The 26,784-nt window shown below is 45.0% G+C and overlaps 1 protein-coding gene and 1 long non-coding RNA gene across 3 annotated transcripts; one reads left to right on the forward strand and one right to left on the reverse strand.

Moving 5' to 3' along the window:
• Positions 1-228: 228 nt before the first annotated feature.
• On the reverse strand, positions 229-24,204 carry LOC118495441. Its single transcript, XR_004897858.1, has 4 exons — positions 24,091-24,204; positions 23,350-23,509; positions 1,281-1,364; positions 229-747 (listed from the first exon to the last, which is right to left on the reverse strand). It is a non-coding gene; the product is annotated as an uncharacterized LOC118495441 (long non-coding RNA).
• Positions 16,579-26,242, forward strand: fgf18a (fibroblast growth factor 18a). Of its 2 annotated transcripts, none has more exons than XM_031303451.2 (5): positions 16,579-18,219; positions 21,775-21,814; positions 21,956-22,133; positions 23,844-23,950; positions 24,114-26,242. In XM_031303451.2, exons 1-5 carry the CDS (start codon positions 18,188-18,190, stop codon positions 24,384-24,386), a joined length of 630 nt encoding a protein of 209 aa, XP_031159311.1. In that variant the 5' UTR covers positions 16,579-18,187; the 3' UTR covers positions 24,387-26,242. The 2 variants fall into 2 exon arrangements, with proteins under 2 accessions (XP_031159311.1, XP_031159310.1); XM_031303450.2 differs by having other exon boundaries at positions 16,581-18,219; positions 21,953-22,133.
• Positions 26,243-26,784: the final 542 nt, after the last annotated feature.

A 26,784-nucleotide genomic window follows, 5' to 3' on the forward strand; every position in this document is an offset into this window, starting at 1 on the left:
ACAAAGAAAACATGATACCAGCTGAATAGTTCAGCATTGCCCAGAGAGAGGTCAGAGTGTTTCTTGGGCTCGGCCAGCCTTTGGCCCTGGCTGGATGAGGACGTGTGTGTTGTGGCTGAACCAAAGGTAGGGACATTCTTAAAAAGTCTCTCTCCCTGTCTTTTTCCTCTGTAATGCAGACCTATGTCTCCAGGCTGATACAGCATCTGTGCTTTGTTAAACATACAGTATTACTGTTACGCAAGAATCTGGGGCAAAGAACAACAACACTTAAATATTTTGTTTATTGAAGTTAAAAATGCATTCAATTGCGGTCATGAATCCTGCTTGAGAACCCTTCACTCTGATTAATCATGAAAACAAAGCAGCCTTTAAAAGGAAAATAAACCCAAGGCAGGCCACTGGAGGAGAAATCGCCTTTGGTGTGTACCTGACTAGGTTTGGATTCGGGCCAGAACCAGGCCAGGAAAGCAGGTCAGAGGGTGCTGTTCTGTGGGAGATCTGTTTGGAGTCTGCTCTGTGTGTGTTTTTGTGTTTTGCATGGTTTAGCCAGTCTCCGAGTTACAAACATTTAAGGCCCCGCTGCTGCACTGTTTCATTTTTCATTTAGTCGCAGCCCAAGGCCATGTCCCAGATTGGAGACTGCTCCACAGCACACCGCTGCGCTCTGCACCGCACCAAGCCGCTTCCCCTCCTCATCGTCTGGTCTGGTCTGAGGAGATGAGGACCTGCCGGTGACCCCATAGCCTGCAACACACACTCACATTCTTGCACATTTCTATATGCACGCTCACACACACATAAACATAAGCAGAGCGCAGACATATTCCTGCTCATGCACTCAAACACACACAAGCGAGCCAAGAAAACACAGACAGATAGGCAGACAGAACACACACACGGAGACAACATACGGAACAAGCCATCTAATTCCACTAATACGAAAGAATCTGCAGAGGCAGACAGGTATGACACAGCAGCCACTACAAACACAAAGAGATTACAGACACTCTACTGCACAGTCGTGTGTTTAGCAAGGTTAAACTCACATAGGTACACACACACACTCAACACCGTATAGCCAGTCACATGTATTATACCACATACAAACACAAACATGTACAAAAAAACACAGATGCATGACCAACACATTTAAACCTACTCACACCAAAACAGAAATGTGTACCCACAGAAAATGTACACACACACACACACACACACACACACACACACACACACACACACACAGTAGGTACAAGTGTGTGCACACAAAGACACACCTGTGGTTTCAGACTCGAACACCGAACTCCTAAGTCTTCGAGCTGTCTGTCCCACTTAAAGTGAGCGCTGCTTGTGAAGAGGACCTGACAGACAGAGAAAACACACACACACACACACACACACTGTGATGAGTACACTGCTGGAGCAGAAGACCTGACTAAGCTGAATTTCCCCCTGCTCCCCTTTCCTATTTTCCATCGGCCTCAGCGGAGGAGAACCTGGGGAAAAATAATGCCCACCATACACACGCCACACTTTACTTTCTCTACTTGCTGTAACACTCCTTTAAACACACACATGCACATGCACACACACTGCTAATCCGCTCCCTCAATGTCTACAGTTTCCTCCTGCTTTCTATTCACTGATTTCTTTCCATGCAGCCTCTCAGTATTCTGTCTTCACTCATTCTCCCAATTTCCCTAAACCCACCCTTATCTCTTATCTCTCCATCTCTCCTCCTCCCCTCCCTCCATCCCTTTGTCATTTCTGTAGTGCTGTGTAGTTGACCAACAGCCAGGGAGAGACAAGTGCAGGAGTGCCGGCCAAACTTGCCTGCCTCTCCGCCCAAATTACATGGGACAGTCCCAATTACCCTGTGGCCAACCAAAGCATTTCCTGGGTTAGCGCTGGTGACGCGTGCCCCCCCTTTGCTGTGGTTACAGGGGGTGCCATTAGACGCTTGTTTTACTGCAACCCCAAGAACGTGCCCGCCGGCCGCATCCACGCCACGGGAAGCACAACTGCAACGTTCCAATAACTGTGCCGAGCCTGATGGATAACAAATGGGAGAATGTTAGGGGTAACGCTGGAGCTTGTAGTAAATTCCTGCTGGCCAAGAGGGAGATGCAAAGGGAACATTGCAGGGAAAATAAGAAATTCTAGAAAAGCTACTATGACTTTTGGGAAGCTGATAAGTGTAAGCTGTAATGTTTTGTGGGATTCAAAACACTGGTAATAAATATAAAGGGCTTTTTGGACAGGTTATCCCTAATGCTATGCAAGTAAGATACATTTCACAAAACAGGTTGCAATAAAGCATACAGCTGTAGGAGATACAAATTATTTGAATGATAAGAAGGCAGGAATGTTAAAGATAATTTGAAAAGGAGGATATGTTATGTTTTAGGCCCTTTACAATGATCTTTATGCATACATACAGTACAGTAGGTGTCCATAGATACACATATTTGTGCAGGTCCATGAGTGAGGGCGCATGTGCAAACAACTAGTAATAATTACATACTCAAGTACTAAATACAATGTTGACATACTTAGCTTGAGTATTTTATGTCACTTTGTACTTTTACTCCACTGCTCCATAGAGGACAATATTGTCCATTTTTAACTGACTACATTTATCTTGCAACTTTATGTACGAGTTACTTTGGAAATTAAGTTTTTATATTCAAAATATACCACCAGTTTATAAATATGACTCTATATTATATGACTCACTGTTAAAGATTTAACAGCCCCAAATTTTATAAAGTACATCAAATTAACTTCACCTTAACCAGCTTCAGCATTAAAATGCTGCTTACACATTAGTAAATTGGAAATAATAATCCAATAATAGCATTTATTTAATAATATTATATTTGACTAGGGCACGTTCTGCATAATCAAGGATTTTACTTTTGATACGTTAAGTTCACTTTGGTAATAATACTTCTGTGCTTTTACTTAACTTGACTTGAACTTTGAATGCAGGACTTTGAGTATTTTAAAATTGTAGTGTTACAGTACTTCAGGATTTGAGTACCTCTTCCACCACTGCATGTGAAACTGCACAGATGGTACAGTGTTTCAACGTAAAAATCAAAAACATAAACCGAAGTTCCATTTAAAAAAAATAATTTTTTTAAAATTAGAACCAAACCAAGAGTGAGCGTAGGGAAATGAGAGAAAAAGAGAGAGAGAGATGGATCTAATGCAGGAAAGTAGGCAAACGGAGAAGGGAAAGAGTAAGCGACTGACGCACAGAGCAGGATGAGGGTTTGGAGAGGGGGTGTCTGGCGAGAGGCAAAGTGACGTAATGGATGAGAGGATAGAGGGATTAGCTGGGTGACAGAGATGAAGGGATGCTCTCTGGTGTCACCCGTCTTCACTCTCACTCCGTCCATCATTCATCAGGAGCATCATGGGGCTCCAGAGTGTGTGGCAGTTGTGCATGCAAGCTGTGCGCAAGTGTACGTGTGTAATCAATTTGTTTGCATACATTTCAAAGTCTGTTTATGCACGTGTGTATTGTATGTATTAATAATTCTTCTGTCAATATTAATGTGCACCATGTGTCTGTGTACATAGTTTGTGTTTTGTGTGTGTGTGTGTGTGTGTGTGTGTGTGTGTGTGTGTGTGTGTGTGTGTGTGTGTGTGTGTTTGTGTTTGTATCTACTCCTAGTTGCCCATCTGGTGCTGCTATGCTGTGCTGCTCAGCCAGCTCTCTAATAGCTCCAATAAGCCTGTGGTTTGCTGCCTCATACACACATGCACACATACACACACATATATACACACAGATATGCACACACTGGCGGATGAATACACACACACACACACACACACATATGTGCACAGTTAACACAAACCTTTACACACATGCTCCTCTCACTGATATTTTTCTTCCAAGAGAAAGAGGCCGAAAAATGACCATTTATTTACTTTGAGCTCTGGGGCTGCGGCAACACAGCCTGCCAGTACCAGAAAAAAGAAAGAACGAGTCAAAGAGCAGAACAGAGGAGGGAGTAAAAAGGCAAAGGTAGACAAACAACAGAAGAGGACAGAGGGAGGAGTGGTGGACGAACAAGAAAAGAATGAGCCGGAAGGAGTTACAGGTTGAGAGAGAAGGAGAGAAATTCCTGGTGGATGTGGAGTTGCGAGCTGTGGTTTGGTCCGGTGCAGCATTTGGTTGTGTTACAATCTGGCTGTGGCTTGTGTGGGTTGGGCTGAAACGAGCAGGGAAATACACCCGGGCAAGAAAGTAGCTGAATTCACTCTGAGCACTTGAAAACACATATTAGAAGTGCTTAATAAATGTATCTTTCAAGTGATTTCCGTCCACATTGAGGTTGTGAAAGTGTTTGAGGAGACAAATTAAGGTTCACCTCATACATTTCAAATATTTTGAGCTGTTTATGTTTGTCCAGATCTGCTGGAGGGAGCACTTTGCCCTGCCCAGCCTGGCCCGGCTATTGGATCTCCGATCAGTAGCAGAGTGTCTTTCCAGCGAACAGCCACTCTGGGTCTAGTTCCTTATTTACATTCTGGAGGGAGGGAGGGGGGGAGTACACCTTTTCAAATATGCCTTATAAGTCATTTCTACCCAGATAAATACAGAGGTAGAAATGTAGAAAACACTGTAAACAGGACAAATTGTCAACTTTACTTTGACGTGAATCCCCTGGATTTGGTGGATTACGCTCAGATTCAAAGCCAGGTTGTTCCAGTTTATTCAACAAAACAGGTCTCTCTTCAACTAGATGTTTATTCGAATCCCCTTGGGAAAAGCCAGGTGTTGCCAGTGTACACAGGCCTAATGTGGTTTGGGGAGTTTACCTTAGAGTGCAGACTACAGGTGCTTATAGGAGTGTGCTGCACTGCTCCGAAGATAAGATGCTGAGATGGGAGGTGAGCATGTGTCCCACGACCCCTAAACAATATGGGCCGAGTCAGCACGGAGATACAGACAACCAGATTGACTGACAGACTACACACACACACACACACACACACACACACACACACACACAGCTCTACTCTGAAGGCCAAGGTTGCCACAGTTACCTGCTCTCTTTCTGTTCCTTCTTCTGCCTTTTTTTTTTTTTATCCCTCTCTCTCTCCCTCCCTCGTCTTCTGTTAATCTGTTACAGAGCATTGTGATCACATGAAAAAAAAAAAACATAGCAAGTGCACATATTTCCCCCTTAGCCAAGAGTGTGTGTGTGTGTGTGTGTGTGGGGGGGGGGCTATGATGGAGAGAAAAAAAAGTGAAATAAACTGTTTATTCAAAGGCAGCGCTGAGCCCTTTTGTTGTGGTGGGGACCTGTCTTTTATTAGCAGCCTGAAAAGCCTTCAAAGGCTGGAAAGACAGAGGACATGCCAACAGACGAGTGTATACAAGGCAGAGGAGAAAGTAGGGGAGGGGGAAGTTGGGAGAGAAAGGGGGGACATGAAGGGGACAGGGCAAAAAGGTTTAGAAAGGCAAACGAATAGGGTCTAGGGACATGAATGGGTAGAAAGGTCTCGGGGGGTGGTGGAGGAGGTGACAGAGGGTTGAGAACTTGAGATTGTGCCACTGGCATTGAGGACACAGAGCGAAGGCCAGCGCAGGAGGAAAAAGGGGGTGCTGGGACAATTCCAGATGGACCATAATATGGGGAAACTGTTCAGAACTGTTTTCATATGTTTTCAGCTTTTTACACTGGCAGGACTTTTACAGTTTGTCAGTGTGTGCATGTGTGTCTGTTGGGGAGGTTAAGAGGAGAATGATGTTTTATATCAGATCTTGATAGTTAAGAAAACAGTTCTGGCAGAGATTATTTGGTGTGTGTGTGTGTGTGTGTGTGTGTGTGTGTGTGTGTGTGTGTGTGTGTGTGTGTGTGTGTGTGTCTATACATAAATCTGCACACAGTTATGAGTGTGTATTTGTCTGCATGCTGTGTGAAAGGTGTTTGTGTGAATAAACGTACATGTGTGAGGGAGATAGATGTATTTGGGGATAGCTTGGAAAGGCAAAGGAGACATTCCCTCATTGCGTAACTTCATCTCTCTTATCTCTGCTCTCAAAGCAAACTGTCAATGCTGCGTTCCCATCTCTCCCTCACTTTTTTCCTCTCTCTCTTTTCTTTCTCTCTTTCTGGATCAAGTCTTCAGGGGCACAACCTTTTTGCTTTCCTCCCCTCTCATCCTGCTTTCCATCTCATCTACTGAGTATTCAAGCTGTTTGTCTACTTTGGAAAAGTGCTGTTAAAGTACTGTGGCCACTATGATCCAAGCACTGTGTGTGTGTGTGTGTGTGTGTGTGTGTGTGTGTGTAGGCTCAAAATATGCTGATGGTATGAACCGTACATGTACGTATATGCATAATGCGTGCAATCTATTTTAGTGGTTGTGTATTGTGTGTATGCGTGCGCACAGTGACCGCTCTTGAAGCCAAATCAAAGTGCTCTGCTTTCAATAAGAGTCACAATCAGCAAAGTGGCAGCAAGCAATGACATCACTGCAGCTGGGTCCCCAGCTGGAGCACAGAAAGGACTTTGGCAAGTATGTGTGTAAGAGTGTGGACGTATGTCTGTAACAAAGTCAAAGACCACTGTATGCATAGTTTATTTGTGATATGCATATTTCATACAATTCGTAAACTCTGTGGTGAAGCAAAATGCAAGCAGGTCCATGCCAATGTAGAACCTTTCCTCGCAGCACTCGTGTGTGTGTGTGTGTGTGTGTGTGTGTGTGAGAGAGACTTCCAACCTCAGTCATCCCCATCAGTCTCTCTGCACATTCTGTGCCTTGTTTCTATTGGAGCAGACAGTGCTGCGGTGAGAAAAACAACAGGAATTTCATCTGTCATTGATTAAGCCCATTAACGGTGGTGTCTAATGTCTTTTACACTCATTCCACACACACCAACATGCAGCTGCACTCACAAACACACAAAGTTACACACACACCCTGACTACCCCCACATTGTACCGCTACCAAGACTACCATACAGTAACGGACACACCATGGAATATTATCAAGATACACACCATTTGTGTGTGTGTGTGTGTGTGTGTGTGTGTGTGTGTGTGTGTGTGTGTGTGTGTGTATGTGTGTGTTTTGAGTGTGAATGGATTTTCACACGCTAAGTCATGCAAGCCGGAAAATACTGATCATAAACTTCCAACCAGCATGAGCAACCAACAACCCCACAGAGAGCCAACACACACACACACACACACACACACACACACGCCATGCTACTGGACGCACAAGCTACTGACACGGTCTACACACACACACGCACACACACACACACACACACACACACACACACACACAAATTGTAAACTGCCCTCATATGAACAAACCATGATTTCAAACACACACACACACACACACACACACACACATACGGCACAGCCACTGAAAACACACTGCTACTGAGCATACCGCGCAACCAGACACTCCAAACTCACTAAACAAATGTCTGATGTTGTCACTCTGGTATTTACCACTCCACCACTGTCATTTTATAAGCCAGACTCACTACTTTGAAAGTGCAGGCATTGTGATTTTAGCTGCATGCTGAAAGTACAGCTCACATAATGTGACAGTTATTGGTTAAAAAAGTGCTACAATTTCACTACGTCGACACGGTTTACATCGCAGAATAAAAACAAAGGTGAAAACTTCATGTTTTAGTGATATACCTGAGCACCTGAAGTGTTGATGTAGACATTGTGATTTTTGTCACAGAAGACACAGTCCTCTGTCTGTTCAACACAACAAAAAAGTCAGTGACCTTAAAGTAAAAACACCTCCCTGCAACCTCTCCGCCACACATAATCCTAAAATTCAAATGATTCTGCTGTTGTTCAAACAAATACAATTTTACAAAAACATCTTAACTCAAGGTCCACTTACTTTGTATAGAACTTTCAACCACATCTCATGGTCTTCTTCAGCAGATGGCGATGGCTCAGTTCTCACCTCTGTCTGGAACTTCAGTCTTCAAGTGGTTGTTGTTCAAGTGGTTGTATACACAACACAGACCGTAACTCATGTCGCTGTTCAGATATGTTCTTTGTCACTTAATGATATCTTCATGTCAGGCAAACTCTTTCCACTGAGGAAGTGTGCAACTGAAAGCACCAGAACAATTAAGTGAGTGGACCTTGAGTAAAGATTGTTTTGTCAAACTACCATTTCCAAGTCAAAAATTAACTTTTCTATTATCTGTCATGCAGAGTACAGGAAACTGTGTATTAAAAGATGCATACGATATCACTCCACTTGATTGAATGCTGAAGCCAAAAAAAAAATCATCTTGGGTTTAATATATTTTATTCAGCACTGTAAATGTATGAAATAGTTGGCATTGAAGCTGTTTCAGACTCTAAACTACTGGAGGGATGAACACCGTTCTACCAAAAGATGTTCCTCATTTGGTGTTTTGATGATGGTTCTGGAGAGTGCTGTCTAACATGTCAGTCCAAAACCTCCCACAGGTATTTAATTGTGTTGAGATTGTGACTGTAAAAGCCATAGCATATGATTCACATAATTTTCATGCTCATCAAACCATTCAGTGACCCCTCGTGCCCTCTGTGGAAACATCTGCATCCGTTATGTTTCTCCATTCGTTTATTCAGGTTTCTTTAACTTGTCACTCGTCTGTATATGGAAAATGTCAATTATCAGTTTTATAGGAATGTTCAAAAAGCGACGAGGCTCGAGTAGCTTCTTAACTGCTGTGCAACCTTTGAAAATGCGTGGGAATATTCTCTTGGCTTTGCACAATAGAAATGAATTTCAAGTAGATAATTTAGTTGTGTATATTATGAGTTTCTCTGTTCCTTTTCCATTTTCAGTGTTTTATCCAATATGTAGTTGATTAGGTATTTATAGCCTCTGAAATTTCCTTTCACTTCGGGCAGCGCAGTTCTCACAGATCATTTGGGTAGTAAATAGGATAGTTCCTTCATAATAAAAATAATTTTCCTCTATCCAAGCTGAATACAGGCCATTGAGCTGAAGAGAATAATTTTAACCAAGTGGTTGTCCACCAGCTGTCACTGCTTGATTTATTCATTTTTGTATTGCAGAAGCAATGGGGAGTTATTACTTGCAAGATATAAAAATAGAGCTTTCAGAACTCATGAATTTAATCATCCAACTTTGAGCTTCAAACCAGTCAAAGCCAACAATTATCTGTATAATTGCTCTAGTTAGTCATACTTTCAGCAACAGAATAGAATAGAATTGAGCACACAAAGCATATGGCAGAACAGGAGAGTGGAGTAAAGCCAACAGCAGAGACCTGGGGGAACAGACCAGTGATGAGGGACGGCTACCAGAGACACCCATCAACTCACATGGGTGTGCACAGCAACCCACAAACACCAGTGCACATGGGCCATAAAGAACACATGATTATACATATAGATACACAGGCCAGGAAAGGGCAAGCGTGCAAACACACACAAACACCAAGCCACACTCTCAAGTACCTGCACACATCACACCTGTATTGCACATGCATATCCACCTTTGTTTCGGTGCACATTGAGCACATAAATTCATGCTTGATCATGAATGTTTCCTCTCAACTTTTTCTCTGTGCTTCCATCTTTGTCCTTCTACTTCTATTAAATTCCAGAGATCCGTCACATTCCATATTTCCATCACAGGAGACAGCCCCACGGCCCTGCCGCTCTCCAGAAGTCCAAAGCTCTGTCCAACACACCAGTCTGACTCCAGAATCCTGACATGTGCTATAATTTAGCTCTTTCCAGAGCACTTCACGTTCCCTCTGACTGTCACTTCCCATATATCACTGTCATTCAGCTCATCTGTCGGGGGTCTGGGAAAAGGGCTATCGGTAACTGAGCTGAGGTGTCATCAGATTCCTGTCTGAATCTTTTTTTGGTTGTTTCCTCTGCTCATAACGCACACACATGTAAACTCACATATCTAACCTAAGTCTGAATGACAAAGGGCAGAGTGGAAAGGCAGGTGGGTGTACATGTAGTGAGAGGTTGAAGAGAGAAAGGGAGGAAGTGACAGAAGCCAACAGAGAGAGTGTGAGCAAGGGGGAAAGAGCGTGAGAGAAAGCGAAAGAATGAGAAGAAAAGGGAGAATAAAACAACAGGCAAAGTGGGAGAGAAATGGAGAGGGAGAAAGCCTCCGGAGTGCTTTTTCACTCCAACGGGACAAAAGGTTACAGCATGACGGGGGTAGGTGTCAGGTGATGTGTGACAAGTCCAAATTAAAGATGACATAATGGCAGGGGCCCGGATGGGGTCCTAACTTGGGGCTGACTGAGGGTGGGGGCAGACCGTGGCAACCAAGTCGAGCTGGGCCATGCTAGGCTGGGCTCGGCTGAGGCTGGGCAGCAGGGGGCTACCCTGCAGGCTCCTCCATATGGAACGCGTTAGCCTAGCGATTGCTAATGAAATGCAGGCTGACGTCAGGCAGACACCCACCCATTGTTTTGCTGCTTAATTCGTTATAATATTTGTCTTATAAATGAGGATTTTGCAAGGACAGAGGAAGAATAAGAGGCTACAGCCGCAGATGAACAGAGGTGGGCAAAGGGTATTACAGTAAGAGCCCAATATTAAGGCAGCAAATGAGGTTTGAGCATTCACAGTAAAGATAGAGAAAAGCTCTGGGACTTAGCATAAGTGCTAACACAAGAAGGGCCAGGGCCTCAGCTGTCTAAGTGGGAGGTACGTGACCTGAGGACTAGCATGGGTGGGTGCAGTGGAAAGGGAGGGACTGCTGTAAGAGGATGTGAGTATGTGTTAATTTCATATGGAAGTTTTTTAACATAAACAAACATTTCTGCATTACTCACAACAATTTGTGTTAGGAATGCACCATTCAGGCTACTCCTGTAGCTGCCTGCCTGTTTTATGCATCCTCATTTACACTCTTTCAGTAAGAAATAAAGAAAAGTAAGATTTTTTTATAAGCCCCCCCCCCTCTTACTCTCCTTCAAGCCCATTCACCCAGTTTCCAACATACAGAGAAGTCTTCCTAAAATAGGCTCAGTGGAGCAAGTTTAAGAATGCTTTTGTTATTCCAAAAGGAGTTGTGCTGTAATTGACCACCACCTGGGCATCTGGCAGAAGTCACAGTGAGCTGGAGAGAAGGGGATGCAGAGGGAGAGGAAGGAGCTGTGGATGGAAAGAATGAAAGAAACGACAAAACAGAGATGAACAAATGGAGACTGAGGACAGACAAGAAAGGAGGAAAGATTAATGGGGGAGGGGGGGTGAATGATGGAAAGTGTGTGTGCTATGTCCCTCTCTCTCTCTCTCTCTCTCTGTCTCTTGCTCTCCCACTCTGACATGTCAATTTGAAGGTGCTTTATTGGCATGAGTAATGATGGGAGGTGTTGCCAGGGTAATTACATAGCACATTAAAGGGTTTCATAAACATTACAGTTCCTCCTCTGCCCGGTGGCAAGGCTAAAGGGGCAGAAAGAGGGGAAAAAACAGAAATGGACACAGTAAGAGGGAGCAGAAGCAGCACAAAGGAAAGCAGAGAGGAGGATGGAAGAGTAAAGGGCACTTAGTGGAGAGGAGGGGGACGAGGAGAGAAGGGAGGAGTGTGGACAAGATGAACAGAAAAGATGACAGGAGTGAAGGTTACCATGATCATGGATTCCATCGCAGAGTGCTTGAACATGAAACAGGAAGAAAAAAAACATGCTGGAGCAGCGTCCAACACAAGCCACAGCTGCAATTCACATCACTAGGCATGGCGAGGGTAGGATAACTCTCTCTCTCTCTCTCTCTCTCTCTCTCTCTCTCTCTCTCTCTCTCTTTAACACACACACACACATGCATGCTGCAGTCATGAAACACACCTACACAACTTTGTGCATACCCTTGTTGATGCAATATTTGCATATACTTGTAACCATTTACACTATAGCCACAAACTCCACATACTCAGCTGTGCACATTCTGTCACTGAGGGTCATGACACTCTAACTCAAACAAACACACACAACCACGAGGACCATAATTACACAAACATCAACCCAGTCGCTGAGTGTTGCATATTTATGTACAACCTCATTGGTCAAAAGCAATTATCTTTTTCTTCTTCTCTACATCCTCACATAGCGCACTAAACAGCCCCTGCCAATCAGTGTCAGACAGCATGCAGTGCCACTGCTGCAGTAAATCTCTATCACACAGGGCTTTTTGTGTTTACCCTGCAGTGTTGTAACATCTTATCTTTAGTTTTGTGCATCTAAAAGTAAAATAAAATATTTAGATGGTGCCTAATAATTTCATTGGGATGGTCAGAGGTTCTTGAATTGTTGGTCCCTGCCTAAGGTTCTGTCATGAGTTCCTGATGATGCTGATCCAGGTGCATGAAGATGGCTCCTTCCAAGTTTGATGTCTTTATGATTTTTACGAACCACCTCATCAATGCAAACTGTCCAAACTTCAATAAGCGGCCTTGCCAGATGGCACCGAGGTGAAGATGAGACAATCTAGTTGCTGGATTTCAAATGTTGGCAAACCTCATTCACAACAATGACAATAAACTCCTGAAGCCACTGAAAAACTTCCATAATGAAAATTGTATCATGTATCACGCTAAGAAGGCAGGTGTAGCCCAAAGAACACAACTACCTGATTCACTCTGCAAAACCAGGCTTTGGCCTTACAATGACAAGCTAGATTACATGAATAATTACCCTGACACAAGTCCAAAGCAGCATCAATCCGTCCAACTTGAAAGTGTCAAAGTAAAGTTATTCCAGTGCTTCAGCTGTGTTATGTATAGAGACAACAGCTGCAATGGATTGTGCATCGGAGGAGAGTAAACGTTCATGCTCACTGGATTAATCTTGCAGGAGAAGGGAGCAGGCTGTGCACCACCAACATCGTCGCTAATAAAAACAATATTTTGCTTTTCTCTTCATCTCAACCGCGGCTCACTATCGCACAAACGACTCTCCGCTAATTAATTCCTGCTCTCACTTAGTTGCAGCTGTCGATTCTCTCATCTCGCAGACGCGGACAAGTGGCGAACAGGTTCTCATTTCAAAGCCCAGCACACTGTACGCATTCCTTGACTTCGCATGGGCCCCCCTGTCATCAAAGGGCCTTTATTAAGTGTCTCATACATTTACACATTGGGGAACAGTTTAAACTTGGCTGGTGATTAACAGAGTACGGATATCTATCCCAGAAGCCGATGTTAGCCTGACATCTCAACATCTGATGTGAAGTTTAAGGCCCTTGTCTGCAGGTATTAATCAAAGCCAAAAGCCTCTCTCCCTCCAGTGATCCCACATATACACAGGCCTGCTTCCCTGGTCCTTCCTCCCATTTAAACATATACAGCCAATACCTCATAGACACAGCTAATTGGACACAATCCACTGCACTTGACACATCTGAAAACTCCAAATCTGTGTGTCACCAGAATGATGGATTGCATTTATACTGTTCAAAGTTTTCACAGTGTCTAACACTTAAGAGTACACAGCGGGGATATTGCCTGTCTGCCAACTTGTATTTCACTACATCCAAACCAAGGATATCTAAACTTGACTCCTCAACCAAACCTCTACACACACACACACACACACACACACACAATTGTCATAATGAGCCAACAACTGGCCCGTGGCTCAGAACGCTCCGAGCTCTGCATTAGGTTCCACTCCAGTCACCCATAACATAGAGTCCAGCACACCATGCCTCTCATCCATGATGACCTTGGGGTCAGGCCAGAATGCTCTCATATAATGAGAGTGCTGTTTGGGGATTTGTTGGGCTGTGATAGAGAAAGGGCAAGCACACGCAATGCACCCTGGGTCTTTGTCTGGGTGCTGACGGTATTGACGAGCGCTGATCGATGTTAATTGCTAGACAGAATGGCCATATTGACCAGGCTCCCTGGATGAAGAAGCCTACAGGTCCAATCAAAGAGAGAGAGAGAGATACAAAGTAAAAGCGGCTGGGCCCAGACCTACAGCAGCTAGGGCCCCAGAAACACACACACACACACACACACACACACACACACACACACACACACACACGGCTCTCATTCACTTTAATGAGTCGAGAGAGGAGCACAAAGGCATAACGTCCATCAATGCCAAGTCTATTCAACACAACAGAGGGTATATGCAAAAAAATAGGTGTCCTGCTGTGTGTCTCTTTCTGTATGTTTGTGCACATGTGAGTGCAAGCATGTGTGCATTTATGAATAATGTGTGTGGCAAAGTTGGTCTACATGAAAATAAGATTTTTGAGGGCGGAGAAACGGAAAGGGGACATCCATGTGTTTGAGGATGTGTGTTGTGCACACAAGTTTGTGTGTGTGTGTGTGTGTGTGTGTGTGTGTGTGTGTGTGTGTGTCTTAGCTAGGGATCAATAGGCAGAAGCTGCAGAGGCAAAGACATGGGCAATCAATATGCTGGCTGCAAACAGAGGGAGGGACAGAGTGAGCAGATAAAAAACAGCCGGGGAGATTAAAAAGACAGATAGGGAGGACAGAAAATGAAAATGAAAAAGAAAGAGTGATGTGACAGAAGGAGAGAGGGAGGAAGAAAAGGCCTTGTGTGCCTGGTTGGTTTAAAAAAAATACTTCCCCCTAACTTTGTTCTTTTTTGGGTAAGGTACGTGAAATGTGATTTCCAAACCCAGGTAACATTTCTGCACAAAACTCCACAGAAAGAGCAAGCTATAAGTAATTTCTGAGACTTGCTGCAGGTTTGTTTAATGAGTAACCAATCACAGTTACAATTGAGGTATGAACAATATGTTATTATAACTGTCTGTGACTCCAGATGTGAATGGGGCTCAGTTTAATTTTGTCCTTTATTTTCTTTTTGTATTTCAACCACAACACATGTTCATACTGCTGAGCCAGATACACTAAGTCTTGTTTCCCAGAAGAATCCTAGTGTAACATAAATTTGCCAGATTTACAATGGGAAGATCATCTCAGCATCAGGATCCTTTTGGAAAATCTACTATATCTGCAAATCCACTACTACTGTTAAATCAGGCTTTTGTGCACAGTATGTGAATGGAGTTGAGCTATTCTGTCTGCTTTTTCTTACTCCAACATTGTACCAAGATGTGCTATAGTCCCTGTTCTGAACCCTTTCATCTGGGCTTAAGAGTACCAGACGGGCCTCATTCCTCATTACCAGAATGTGGTTCAAATCCCTCTCCACAACATTTACACTTGTGTCCCTTGCAGCAGTGCGGTGAGCAGCGAAAAAGCACACAGACACAGGTGCAAAGACACAGAGAGCCAGTAGTAGGAAAGAAGGCCAGAGGCTTGTCTATGGAGCATGACTGGAAAGGCATTCAACCACAGTACCCATACCCAGCCCAGCTCAACCCTGTCCAGTTTGTGTGTGTGTGTGTGTGTGTGTGTGTGTGTGTGTGTGTGTGTGTGTGTGTGTGTGTGTGTGTGTGTGTGTGTGTTGTGATTTGAAAGTACGTTGAAAAGAATAACCCTACACTTGGAGCCAAGATAACTGTCCCTGATGACTCTTTCTCTCTCTCTTTTACTCTATTCACTCTCTCTGTGCAGTGTGTGTGTGTGTGTGTGTGTGTGTGTGTGTGTGTGTGTGTGTGTGTGTGTGTGTGTGTGTCTGTCTGTCTGTCTGTCTGTGTGTGTGTGAATGAAAGGTATGGCAGGAGTGTTGTGTTGGCTTGGCTGACCGTCTGCGGTTGTGCGGCGGTGAGAGGGAGTTTTGGGAGCGCAGAGCGGGCGTTGCTGCCGAAATCCCTGAGAAATGTTCGTTTTGGATCCGTATCCGTGCTTACATACCGCCCTCCCGACTGTCTCTCATTCTCCGTTTCATTTCTCCCTCTTAAGGTTTAACTTAAAAGTTATGAAATGGGGAGTCAAAATACATCACTTGAAAGCGCTGCGGCTCTGAAGGGTGTGTGAGTGCACTGCCCTCCACCCTGAGTCCGGGGCCACTGAGGCTGCAGGGGTAAGGTTATCTTCAGGGGAGATAATGGAGGGCAAGACGTCCGCAAGACAGATGTTCATTTGACTGAGGCAGGTGTCTTTGTTTTGTGGAGATATTTAAAAAAAAAAAAAAAAAAAAAAAAAAAAAGATAAAGTTTTTACCTTCTCTTTCTGTCACAGACATTAATTTGCTCTGAAATCCACTTGAAAATCGTATTTTCTTGAAACGAATGAATTCCTCTCGATACTATGACACCATTCACATTGTTTCCAATGCATTTAGCCTACTTGTTTCAGGAATTTCCACAAACAAATATAAGTTGAAACAAGGCACAATAACATAACGGGAAAATGGCCTGATTCGTGAAAATTAAAGAAACAAGTTGATTTGTATTGTAGCCTAAACAAGTGAAATTATCTCACCTCATTAGCAGATGTTTTTCACAGAACGGAACGCTTGTTAAAATGAATATTTGTGCAGTGTAAGTTGGGTCGGCATCGCATAGCGACTGACTAATCCCATTTTGATCCAATAAGTGTGCATGTGCGTGTGTGTGAGAGGCAAAGAGAGGGGAGCGAGAGAGAGGTGGGAGGGAGTGAGGAGAGGAGGCAGGGAGGGAGGGAAGATTGATCCGCGTCTGTTAAAATCTTGTTCTGGTTTTTCTTGGAGTGAGGTCTGTGCCTGCCGACGCGCCTCTCCTATGCAGCCCCCTCAAGAAGAGCTTTTTATGGAAGAAAACATTGGCATTTTTGAAAGGGAGAAGCTGCATTATACCAGTGAAGTGGATAAAACGCACGACTGGGTTCTTTTTGCGTTCTCTCTTGCGTTTTCTCCTCTGGTGTCTGAATGAAACAGGGAGACAAACATAAGGGGAAGAGGGACGGTGCAGGTTCTGATCTGGGAGTTGATCTGTCATTGTGATTTTGGGTAGACACGTTTCCAGTGCGCACGTTTTAACTTTTATTTCTTCAGAAACTGGTGAGCTCGACTCCTCTCTTGCACCACGGAGTTCGCTTTTCTCGGAACGAGGAGACTTTCGAGTTTTTTTCGTCTTCGGAGAAACTGCTTAAACTTTCTACGTTTAAAAAAATAAATAAAAAGATCGGATTGCATTTTCCCCCTTCAAACATTTTTGAGGTGATGTCATCGTGCTGTGTTTTGGCTGGTATTGTGTCGAGAGGGCGCAGGGAGGACTACTGCAGCCAGGCGGTTACCAGCGGCTGAGGCAAGCGGGGAAGTCCAGAAAATCAGGTGCAAAGTGCGGCTGTCATTTCCTCGCTGTGTCGCGGGAGGCTGAGTCCGCCACCCAGTCACAGCTGTTCCCATCCTCTCCAGCCACCCCTCCCTCGTCTTTCTTTCCCCTTTATTATCCTATTTTCATTCAGCACTCTCCATATACCCCTCTGAGCTGGACCTCTCCGGAACCTTATCACCCTCTCTGTTGGACACTGTTGGTCGGTGTTACCTGAGCCACAGACCCGTTGAGCCAGCGTGGGGGCGCAGTCATGACCGAGGCAACCCTGCATTACCCTGCGCCCGCAGAGCCCCCGTCTCCAGCTCGCCGTTTGCTCCATCAGCCAGCCCAGGTAGCCCACCTCCAACAGCTCCTGACCCTGGTCTGCTGGGACTGAACCTGCCTGTTACTCCTGCCTGTGCCGGAACAAACACTCCACTTTCTGTTATCATCTCACCGACTACAGAAATTATTTTGGTGACCAGAAACTTGCTGTTGCGCTGAAACGTTACGCATTGGATTACGTAGAAGATTACGCCCGCACCGCATCTGTCCACAGGGCCGAGCATCACTCTGAGGGTCAACAAGGTCGATTGCAGTTGGTTATCTGTGACGCGTGAGCGCGCTTTCACCTGTTCCTCTCCTTGTCGAGGACGCGCAGCCTTTAAAGCCCTGACCTTCCCCCTTTGCTACCCCGCCCATTCGTCTCTCCACCGGTCTGGACAGCTGTTAGAGGTTGCCCGGCGGTCACAGTGGCACAGTTACCCCGACCTCACACCCCAAATTGCCCGCGCCCGCACATTTACCCACACCGGGAAAACCTGGGCACGCCGCCGCCGATGCCAACGGGAGTGTCCGCTGACTCTTTGACTCTGCACTACATACAGCGGATTCAAAACACAGAGGGGAACTCTCCGGACTGTCGGACTGGCCCAGACCGAGCGAGGAGACTGTCTCTGGGACAAGTTCCATAGTGGAGGGGGGAAGCAATGTGGCCCCTTCTTTCCACGCTGACCGTATTGTAAGTCACTTTTATCACTTTATCGTGTAATAATCGTATTTATCCACTCAGGTTCTATGTCTTTCTATAGTTGTTTGAACTAGTTTCCTGGCAGGTCTAACTACATACGAAGATGATGGAGAGGAAGGTTGCAGTGTCTAACGATTACATCACTCCTCATCAGTCCCCATAGAAAACATGCCATGGAAGGCCCTGTTTTGATTGGCTGACAGTTCAGGGTCACTGGGTCAGAGTCAGGGCCCTGTTACTCATAAAACCTGCCATAAACATCTCCATCACCATCTGCATTTACTTCAGGGATGGCCAGGCTGGCTTAGAAAAAGGCCATTTTCCCATCGCCAAGAAAATGCTTTTTTTTTTTCCTTATTGAAAATATTTCAGAAGTTGAGTCAAATAACACCGGCTTTATCTAGTGAGCTAGGAAAATGATAAAGTGCCAAGAGCAAATATAAGGGAGGAGGATACAGACTCAGGGGGCTTGAGTTTGCCCATTTGAGGTGTGTCTTGTTAAAAGCCAAGGGATTTATTTTTCTTTCTTTGTGTCGGCTGTACTTCTCCCAGATGGCAGTCATCTCCAGATACTTCTCATTCCTCACACAACCTGGACAGGGTGTGTGCTGCTGCTGCTGGTGTCTGCCTGACTTTCTCTCTCTTCGTGTGTGTCTCCCTCACACTCTCTCCACTTACCCACCTAACTGCCTACATCTGTCTTCCTGTCTTGCCTATACCCCGTTTTTCCACAGATACTTGCTCAGATAAAAAGTATGAATTAATAACTGATGAATGATGGCGCCCCTGGCAGTATCCGAGGAGGAGCAGTCTCACTGTTTAGTCTGCTGGTTTTAGTTTAGGTCTTTCAAAGCCAATCATCTTTCCATTCATTTCCTCCTTGCCTATCAGTTTTACCACAGCCATGTCACTTCATCCTTGGTGTATGATCATACTGAAAGTCTTTAGCCAGTGAGAAAAGCCAAGGGCCTTTTGCCCCAACAACCTGTTACTGCTCTTCTCATAAAGCCACAGCTCCATTATGAGGCCCTCTGCTTCTCTAACCATTGCTCCACCATAGGCCTATTACTGCTGATACATGTACCACTCACAAACCCACTAGCCTAACCACTATTCTTTACCGAGGCCCACTGCTGAACATCTAAAACTCTTACACCATGCTGAAGCCCACTGCTCCAGTGTTGGCCTACCACGCTAACCACTGCTACACACAGCTGAAACCACCGCTCTGTGCTGAGTCCCACCAGGCCGACCACTCTCACTCCATGCTGCTGCCCAGTCCTCATTGCTGAGGCCTGCTAGTCTAACCGCAGCCTCCATATGGTAGATCTGCTGGGACGCAGGTTTATGATGTCAGACCCTTGCTTGTTTTGGCAGTCGGCCAACGCGCACCGGGCTTTCCCTCTCTCCATACCTCCTCCTGTCTTTACTCTCCCCAACTTTTACTCAGCGCTCTTTTATTCTCTCATTTTCTCATCCCTCCCCCACCCCCGGCTGATCCTGTCTCCTTCTTCCTCTCTCCTTCTCTTTCTCTCTGTGGCTGGCATAATATGGAGTGTCTGTGGCTTTTGTGGGAGTGGGGGAATCCAGTGCGAGGCACTTTTCCTGCAGTGTCCTCGGTGGCAGTGCAGCCGTGGTGTTTTAACAGCTGAGAGTCCTCACAATGCACAGGCGCTCAGGTTTTTTCGTCTGCACAGGCAAAATGTGAGGGCCAACTCTCTACTGCATTGCCCAGGATATCTGCATCTATTAGAGTGACTCAGGGGCCAACACACCAGCTATGGGAAAGAAATGCTAAGAAACACGAGGGAAGGGAGAATATGTACAGTATATCTATATGTGTGTGTTAGTCAGGAGGAAGTGACATGTGTTACGACGTGCATGAGTTGAACCCCCCTCCTCTTTCATTCCCATATTTATCTTTTTGTCTACTTCTCATGCCAGACCACACTCTGTGGTTACACTACTGTCTCTCATTTTGCCACTTTTTCTCCTCCTTCCTTCAAGATGTAACCTTCGTCTTTTTTCACCCTCTCCTTGTCACATCTGTGCATCTTCTTTCTGATTTTATCTCTCACTTCTCTCATTATCTGTCAGCCTTCTCTTGCTTCATTTTACATTACATGTCATTTAGCTAATGCTTTTATCCAAAGCGACTTACAATTGCTATATATCAGAGGTCGCACGCCACCATCTCCCCTCTATTTAATCTTACATCACCTTCCTTCTCCCTATCCCTTTGTGTACCTTTCAGTCTACCCCTCTCTCTCCTCGCTATCGCCCTCTCTCAGAAGTGCATATGTCTTTCCTTTGGCCCAGCTGTCAGCTGCCTGCTCCTCCTGTACACACACATACACCCTGCACACATCGGCACATCTGTGTGCATGCCCATGACAGTGTGGAGGAGTCACCTTACTAACCCCCAACATAAAGGGAGATAGGAGGCAGGGAACGATAGGAGAAAGGTAGAGTGGACAGAGAGACAGAGAGGGAGAGATAAGGTAGGGAAGAGATAGGGAGGACAACACATCAGGGAAAGTAGAGAGAGAGAGAGAGAGAGAGAGAGAGAGAGAGAGAAGAGGCATGCAGAGAGATAGCACAAGACGAGGTGGGGAAAGACAAAATTCGTAGAATTGCTTTTCAGCCCACACACTTGGTTCTGAACTTCATCATGTCTTCAGCCACTAATTCAGAACAGTTCAAGGACTGCCAGAGTAGATTTTGCGCAACACTATCACTCCCTTACTAAAGTTGTGAATAACATTTGATACATCCAAGGTCTACACTTCAATTAAGCAATGTGATAAAGTGAGACAAATTTTAATTCTAACTGTAACCAGCTGTTTAAATCATAAATGTCCTGATCAGACGGATAAGTAAGTAATAAGAAATAATACACATGTTGTATTTTAATAAGGACAATACATATTAATTCTGCATGCTACATCACTGCCATTACTCCCCACCAATTGATTCCTCCATAAATTATTTTTCTACACGTTTTGGAAGCTCGTGTTCTCACTTATTCATAGCATCTCTAAATGTAACCACAGTCCGTCACTCTCCAAAACCACATCACAGTGAAGCCTACACCTGTAGTCCAGCCCAGCTGTCTACATACACAGAGCAGCCAAATAAGCCAGCCCAGTCCCTTAGATGTCCAAACCAAAACATGTTCTAGTTGTCTCGGCATGTTTGCCATTTCGCCATGGTCCAATCAGGTCATTTGGAGGCCAGATTTTGGTGTGGCGAAAGTCATGAACGGGTCAGAAAATGGGTTTGGACAGAAGGCTGGTAGCGTAACGATAAACACTGTTCTGGGTGTTTTCTGTCTGCCGATGCCTGGACATCTGCCTGTCTGTATGTCATGTCTCTGTGCCAGCCACACACCCAGCAGTGTGAGTAATCACCCAATAAGGAAAAGAGATGTTGAACAGAAAGAACGGCAGAGAAGAAAGAGATGGAAATGATGGTGTCACGCATAACTCTTCCAACATTCAATGTTGCTTACATATTTCTAAACTCATCTGTTTCTACTTTTTCTAGATGTATCCAGATGTTGCTGGTGATGTGCAATCCATTACAGGTAAGATTCATGAAAGTCGTGCATGACAAAGAGCAATCGTACATTATAAAGAACAAGTTGTATATTGGTAGTACGTGCAGTTCATTAAGCCTGATCGTAACTCTGGGTGTGTGTCTGCCTTGGTGTGTGTTCTCTCAGCAGGTACTTGGTGTGGATGGGGTCAACTTCAGTGTGCATGTGGAGAACCAGACGCAGGTGCGAGACACCATGAGTCGGCGACACCACCGGGTCTACCAGCTCTACAGTCGCACCAGCGGCAAACACGTCCAGGTGCTAGGACGCAAAATCAGCGCTCGAGGAGAAGATGGAGACAAATTTGGTAAGACACACACAGTAGAACACAGCCAAACACTTTGGTACATGTGAGTGTATGCACAGTTAGATTGTTTCCTGCACACACATGCACATTCACACAGACTAACGGCTGCAAGTACAAAGACTTGAAGGTTGACCAAGTGCATGCATGAATGGATACAGAATGCAACTGTGCAGGCACACTCACAAAAGCACACACACATGCCTCCCCAGGCTTTGGCAGAGGGGCAGTGGAGCTTGTCTTGGGAGTACAAAGACCTCATCGACTGGCTGCTGACTCAATGATTCACAAGAGAGCAAAAGAATAGAGAGAGAGAGAGAGAGAGAGAGAGAGAGAGAGAGAGAGAGAGAGAGAGAGAGAAAGAGAGAGGTGGTTAGTGAAGGTGTTAGTGAAAAAAAGTGTGAGTTAGCGGGTGAAGCCTGGCAGGTAGAGTGTCGGACCGAGTGTTAGAAACTCATCTCCTTCATCGATCCCTCCATTGATTTCTCATCCTCCCTGTTGTCTCCCCTGGATTTAAAACAGCAGGCTTCCTCTCCCTACCTCCCTCCCTCCCTCCCTCCATCCTCCCTCTGTCCATCCCCCACTCCCTCTTCCTCTCCACCTTTCTCTGTCTGTAATGATGTCTAACCCATTCTTAAACCCCACACAGAATCAATGGGCAGAAGAAAGCAAAGCAAGAAAGCAAGAGTTCATATTTCTGCATGTGCTCCAGCGGTGGCTCATATTGCACATCCCGTCGATTCACAAACATGTCAGGTTGCTAACACGCCACTTCAAGCCATAGATGGGACCGTAGATGCACAAGCCTGTCTGTTTATTGACAAATACCACTCTTATAGGGCCTACTGAACACTCCATCCAAAACTGACCAACTATGGCGATGAGATATTACACAGGGGAACCAAGTGCAGAGAGAAGAAATAAAGCAAAGAAGAGGCAGGTGCATGAAGGTATAAACATGAAGCAAAAGAGCAGAAGGGAGACGAGAGAATAGTTGGGGGAAGAGAGCGGAAGAGGGCAAGAGGGAGGGAGGTATTGATTTCTCTTGACCCCTTTTGTTGACTAAGGTCATGTAGGAACCATTTTAGGAATTTATTTTTAAACAGGCACAAGCGCTCTCTGAACATGTGTAGTTGGTGAAGCGGTATTGCCTGGAAGGATGAACATGCATGCACCTGCACACACAAATACACATAGGTGCACGCGCACATGCACTTACCTTTAAACAACAGTATCGCAGACACTCAGTCTGAGTGTTCTCCCGCTGCTCTCAGCCCACCGTGCTCCGTCTACTCTTGGCTGTTATCTTTTTTTATGAGGCCCATTTGTGGTCAGTGGCCTTACATCCATGTGTGTGACCAGGCTTATCTGACAACCATCTGTCCTGCCAGAGACATTTACATCGGCCTGTGATTTATCAGCACATTTAATAGCAACTATGAATCCTAAAACTGTGATTTAATGTGAATGCCTTATCTGGTTTTAAAAAGCCAAATTTTATTTATTGGTGGCTCGTAATCTGTGCAATTAGTGCCACACTACATGGCCATGGGCTTGTTCGTGTAAGCTTGAATGTTGTCTAATTCCTTTCTCTAATTTTTGTGTGATACAACCTAATAAACCTCTGAAATCCTGCAAACACAACAAACTTTATTTCTCTGTATTGCCTGCGGCTCTAATGTCTGTCTGTCCCTCTGTCTGTCCCTTCACAAGCCCAGCTCGTAGTGGAGGCTGATACCTTTGGTAGCCAGGTGAGAATCCGGGGCAAAGAAACCAATTTCTACCTGTGCATGAACCGCCGCGGCAAGCTGGTAGGAAAGGTAAGACTTCTTTCTTTTATCGACATTATCAAAAATCTAATTATCTTAGTTTTCTGACCAGCCTCTCTTTGTTTCTCCATGTGTGTGTGTGTGTGTGTGTGTGTGTGTGTGTGTGTGTGTGTGTGTGCACGTGTGTGTACCTGTGGTTTATCTGCTCTCTCAGAAGGCCAGTAATCGAAGTGATGACTGCGTCTTTGTGGAAAAGGTTCTGGAAAACCACTACACAGCTCTGATGTCAGCGCGCTACACAGGCTGGTATGTTGGCTTCACCAAAAGAGGGCGTCCTCGTCGTGGCCCCCACACTCTCCCCAACCAGCAGGACGTACACTTCATGAAGCGCTTCCCGCCTGGGGAGCAGCCCGACCTCACCACCCCCTTTCGCTTCACCACCGTCAGCAAGCGGGGCAAGCGGGTGCGTGCTACCGGGCCCCGCTAGTAGTGGCTAATGCTAGCACCCGCTGTCTTGTCATCTAAAGCCTTTACCAGAGCCTGCTAATGGCTAACCCAATCATCTCCTCTGTCACACACGACTGAACACCTCCCTTCGTTGGGACAAACATTGACCAGAAACTTGATGAATCATTCATGGGGTTTAGCTTTACACCTACTAATTTGCCACTAGTTAGTGATCATTCCTCTCAATTTTAGTTCCCTTACTGGACCAACTGGACCATTACTGGACTGGTCCATCGCTGGAAGCTCTATGGACCTGGTCTGCTTCCCTTCCTAGGCCAGAAATACTGACAGGGAACCTGAAGTGCAGCCAGAGTCCCAGGCTCTACGAAGGCCTTTATTCCACAATCTCAAAAACCACAAGGCCTTCATGTCTCCTTTTCTGGACCAGCTGGATAATGTCAAGTATGGGATTACAGCTGGACCATACAGAGGGAGAACAAGGGTGGGAAAGACTGACTGAACAAGAGAGTGGGTGCTTAGCCTACGGATAAAGGGAAAAAAGGAAGAAGAAGAAGAAGAAGAAGACAGGAAAACGGCAGAGTGGACAAAGGGATAGAGTGATCTGCACAGATCAAATGGACCAAAAATGGACTGTTGACATGTGACACACTTATTTTTGTCTCACTGCTAAATTGGTGTGAACCTGTGAGACTGTTGGATGAATGGATGACATAAAGATGCATGAGGGAATGATCGAGCAAGTGACTTACTGAATAAATGCGTTTGTAAGAACAAGACGATGAACTGTATGTAAGAGTGTGTGTGTGTGTGTGTGTGTGTGTGTGTGTGTGTGTGTGTGTGTGTGTGTGTGTGTGTGTGTGTGTGTGTGTGAGCGAGTGAGTGCACCAACAACCATGAGTGAAGCTCATGGATCACGAGGGACTCCGAAAAGGGACCATCCAGTCCTGCATGAACCTGTGACAACTCACTGCAGGGACTGAAGCTTTAGGAACTGGAATGTATAAAAACCAAGCTGCACCAAAAACAGCCAGCCAATCACAGCAAACCAAACCAACGACAACCAAAGACAACCCCCCCCCCCCCAGGACACTCTCAACTTATAGGTGCAGAGGATGACGAGCGCAGGGGCGAGGACGGCGGGGAGGGTGCCTTGTCTATTAGCATTGCTATAGAAACGACCCAGGGGATGATGCTCCCGTGCGATACCGTGGATACAGAATGCTGCTACCAGGACATTCAGTGGAACAAACCAAAGTCTCATGCATACACACAGGGGAAAAAATATTAAAGGGAACAATTTATTGAAAGTTATATATATATTATATATAAAAGAAGACAGAAACCCTAAATAAGCAATCTTACTATGATGGTTATTATAATTATTACGATAAAATTATTTCATTTATTTATTTCAGCTCTGTGTGCAGCAGTCTTTCTCGACTCAGTAAACCTTACAGAAACATTTCTTGTGTCTCCCAGCATCTTTAAACTGCTTCTCCACCTGCTTGATTTTCTGTCAAGGATAATATTGTAGAAAGAGATTCAAGTTTGTGATGTTGTGGGCTGGCTTTTTTGCTCAATTAGTTGATCGACACAAAAATAACTGGAAACTATTTTGATAATTAATAATTGTAAGTCATGTATCAAGAAAAAAATCCCAACATTTGCTTGTTCCAGCCACTTGAACATGAGTGTTTGATGGTATTCTATGTTTTGTAGCCCTCTAAATGGAATATCTTTGGGTTTTAGACTGTTGGTTAAACAAAACAAGAAAACTGAAGCAATTTCTTTGGGCTCAAAGAAATTGTGATACGCAGTAGAATTGGGCATTATGATGATATGTACAATGATGCAATATACATTTGTCAACCATCAGAGATTGTGCCATACTATTTATACCAAGATTTCTATCCCTTTAATATAATTGGTTGTATTAAGGCTCTGACACACCAACCCGACGGCCGACCGTCAGCAGAAAAGGCAGTTGGACAGATCAGTCGGCTCCCCGAGGTCAAAAAAGTGCCTCAGAACACACCGCAGCGACACCGACTTGAGCGTACGTTCTGCGCGTATTGTCGCCCAAAAAATTAAAACCAGAAATGACGGTACATCTCTCTAGACCTAGTAAACACAGAGCACGCTGTCGTCAGTCATTGTTTTCATCAGAGAGTGTTGATAGTAGTCAAGAAAGATTGTTGTTGTCATTACTAGCTGAACGGAAGAAAATACGATGGCTAGTAATAAGAAGATACTGCCGTTGTCAGCTCCGGTTTTCTTGTGCACTGATCGCCAGTCAAGGGCTAGCACTCCACCAATCAGATTGGTCATTGAGTCCGACTGCCCACTGGCCGATTCAACATGTCAAATCGGTCAAAATGAACGCCAACAGTTCCTCTGACTGACAACTGCACGGAACA

The sequence above is a fragment of the Sander lucioperca genome, chromosome 1, assembly GCF_008315115.2.
Source record: "Sander lucioperca isolate FBNREF2018 chromosome 1, SLUC_FBN_1.2, whole genome shotgun sequence".
NCBI classification, from domain to species: domain Eukaryota; kingdom Metazoa; phylum Chordata; class Actinopteri; order Perciformes; family Percidae; genus Sander; species Sander lucioperca.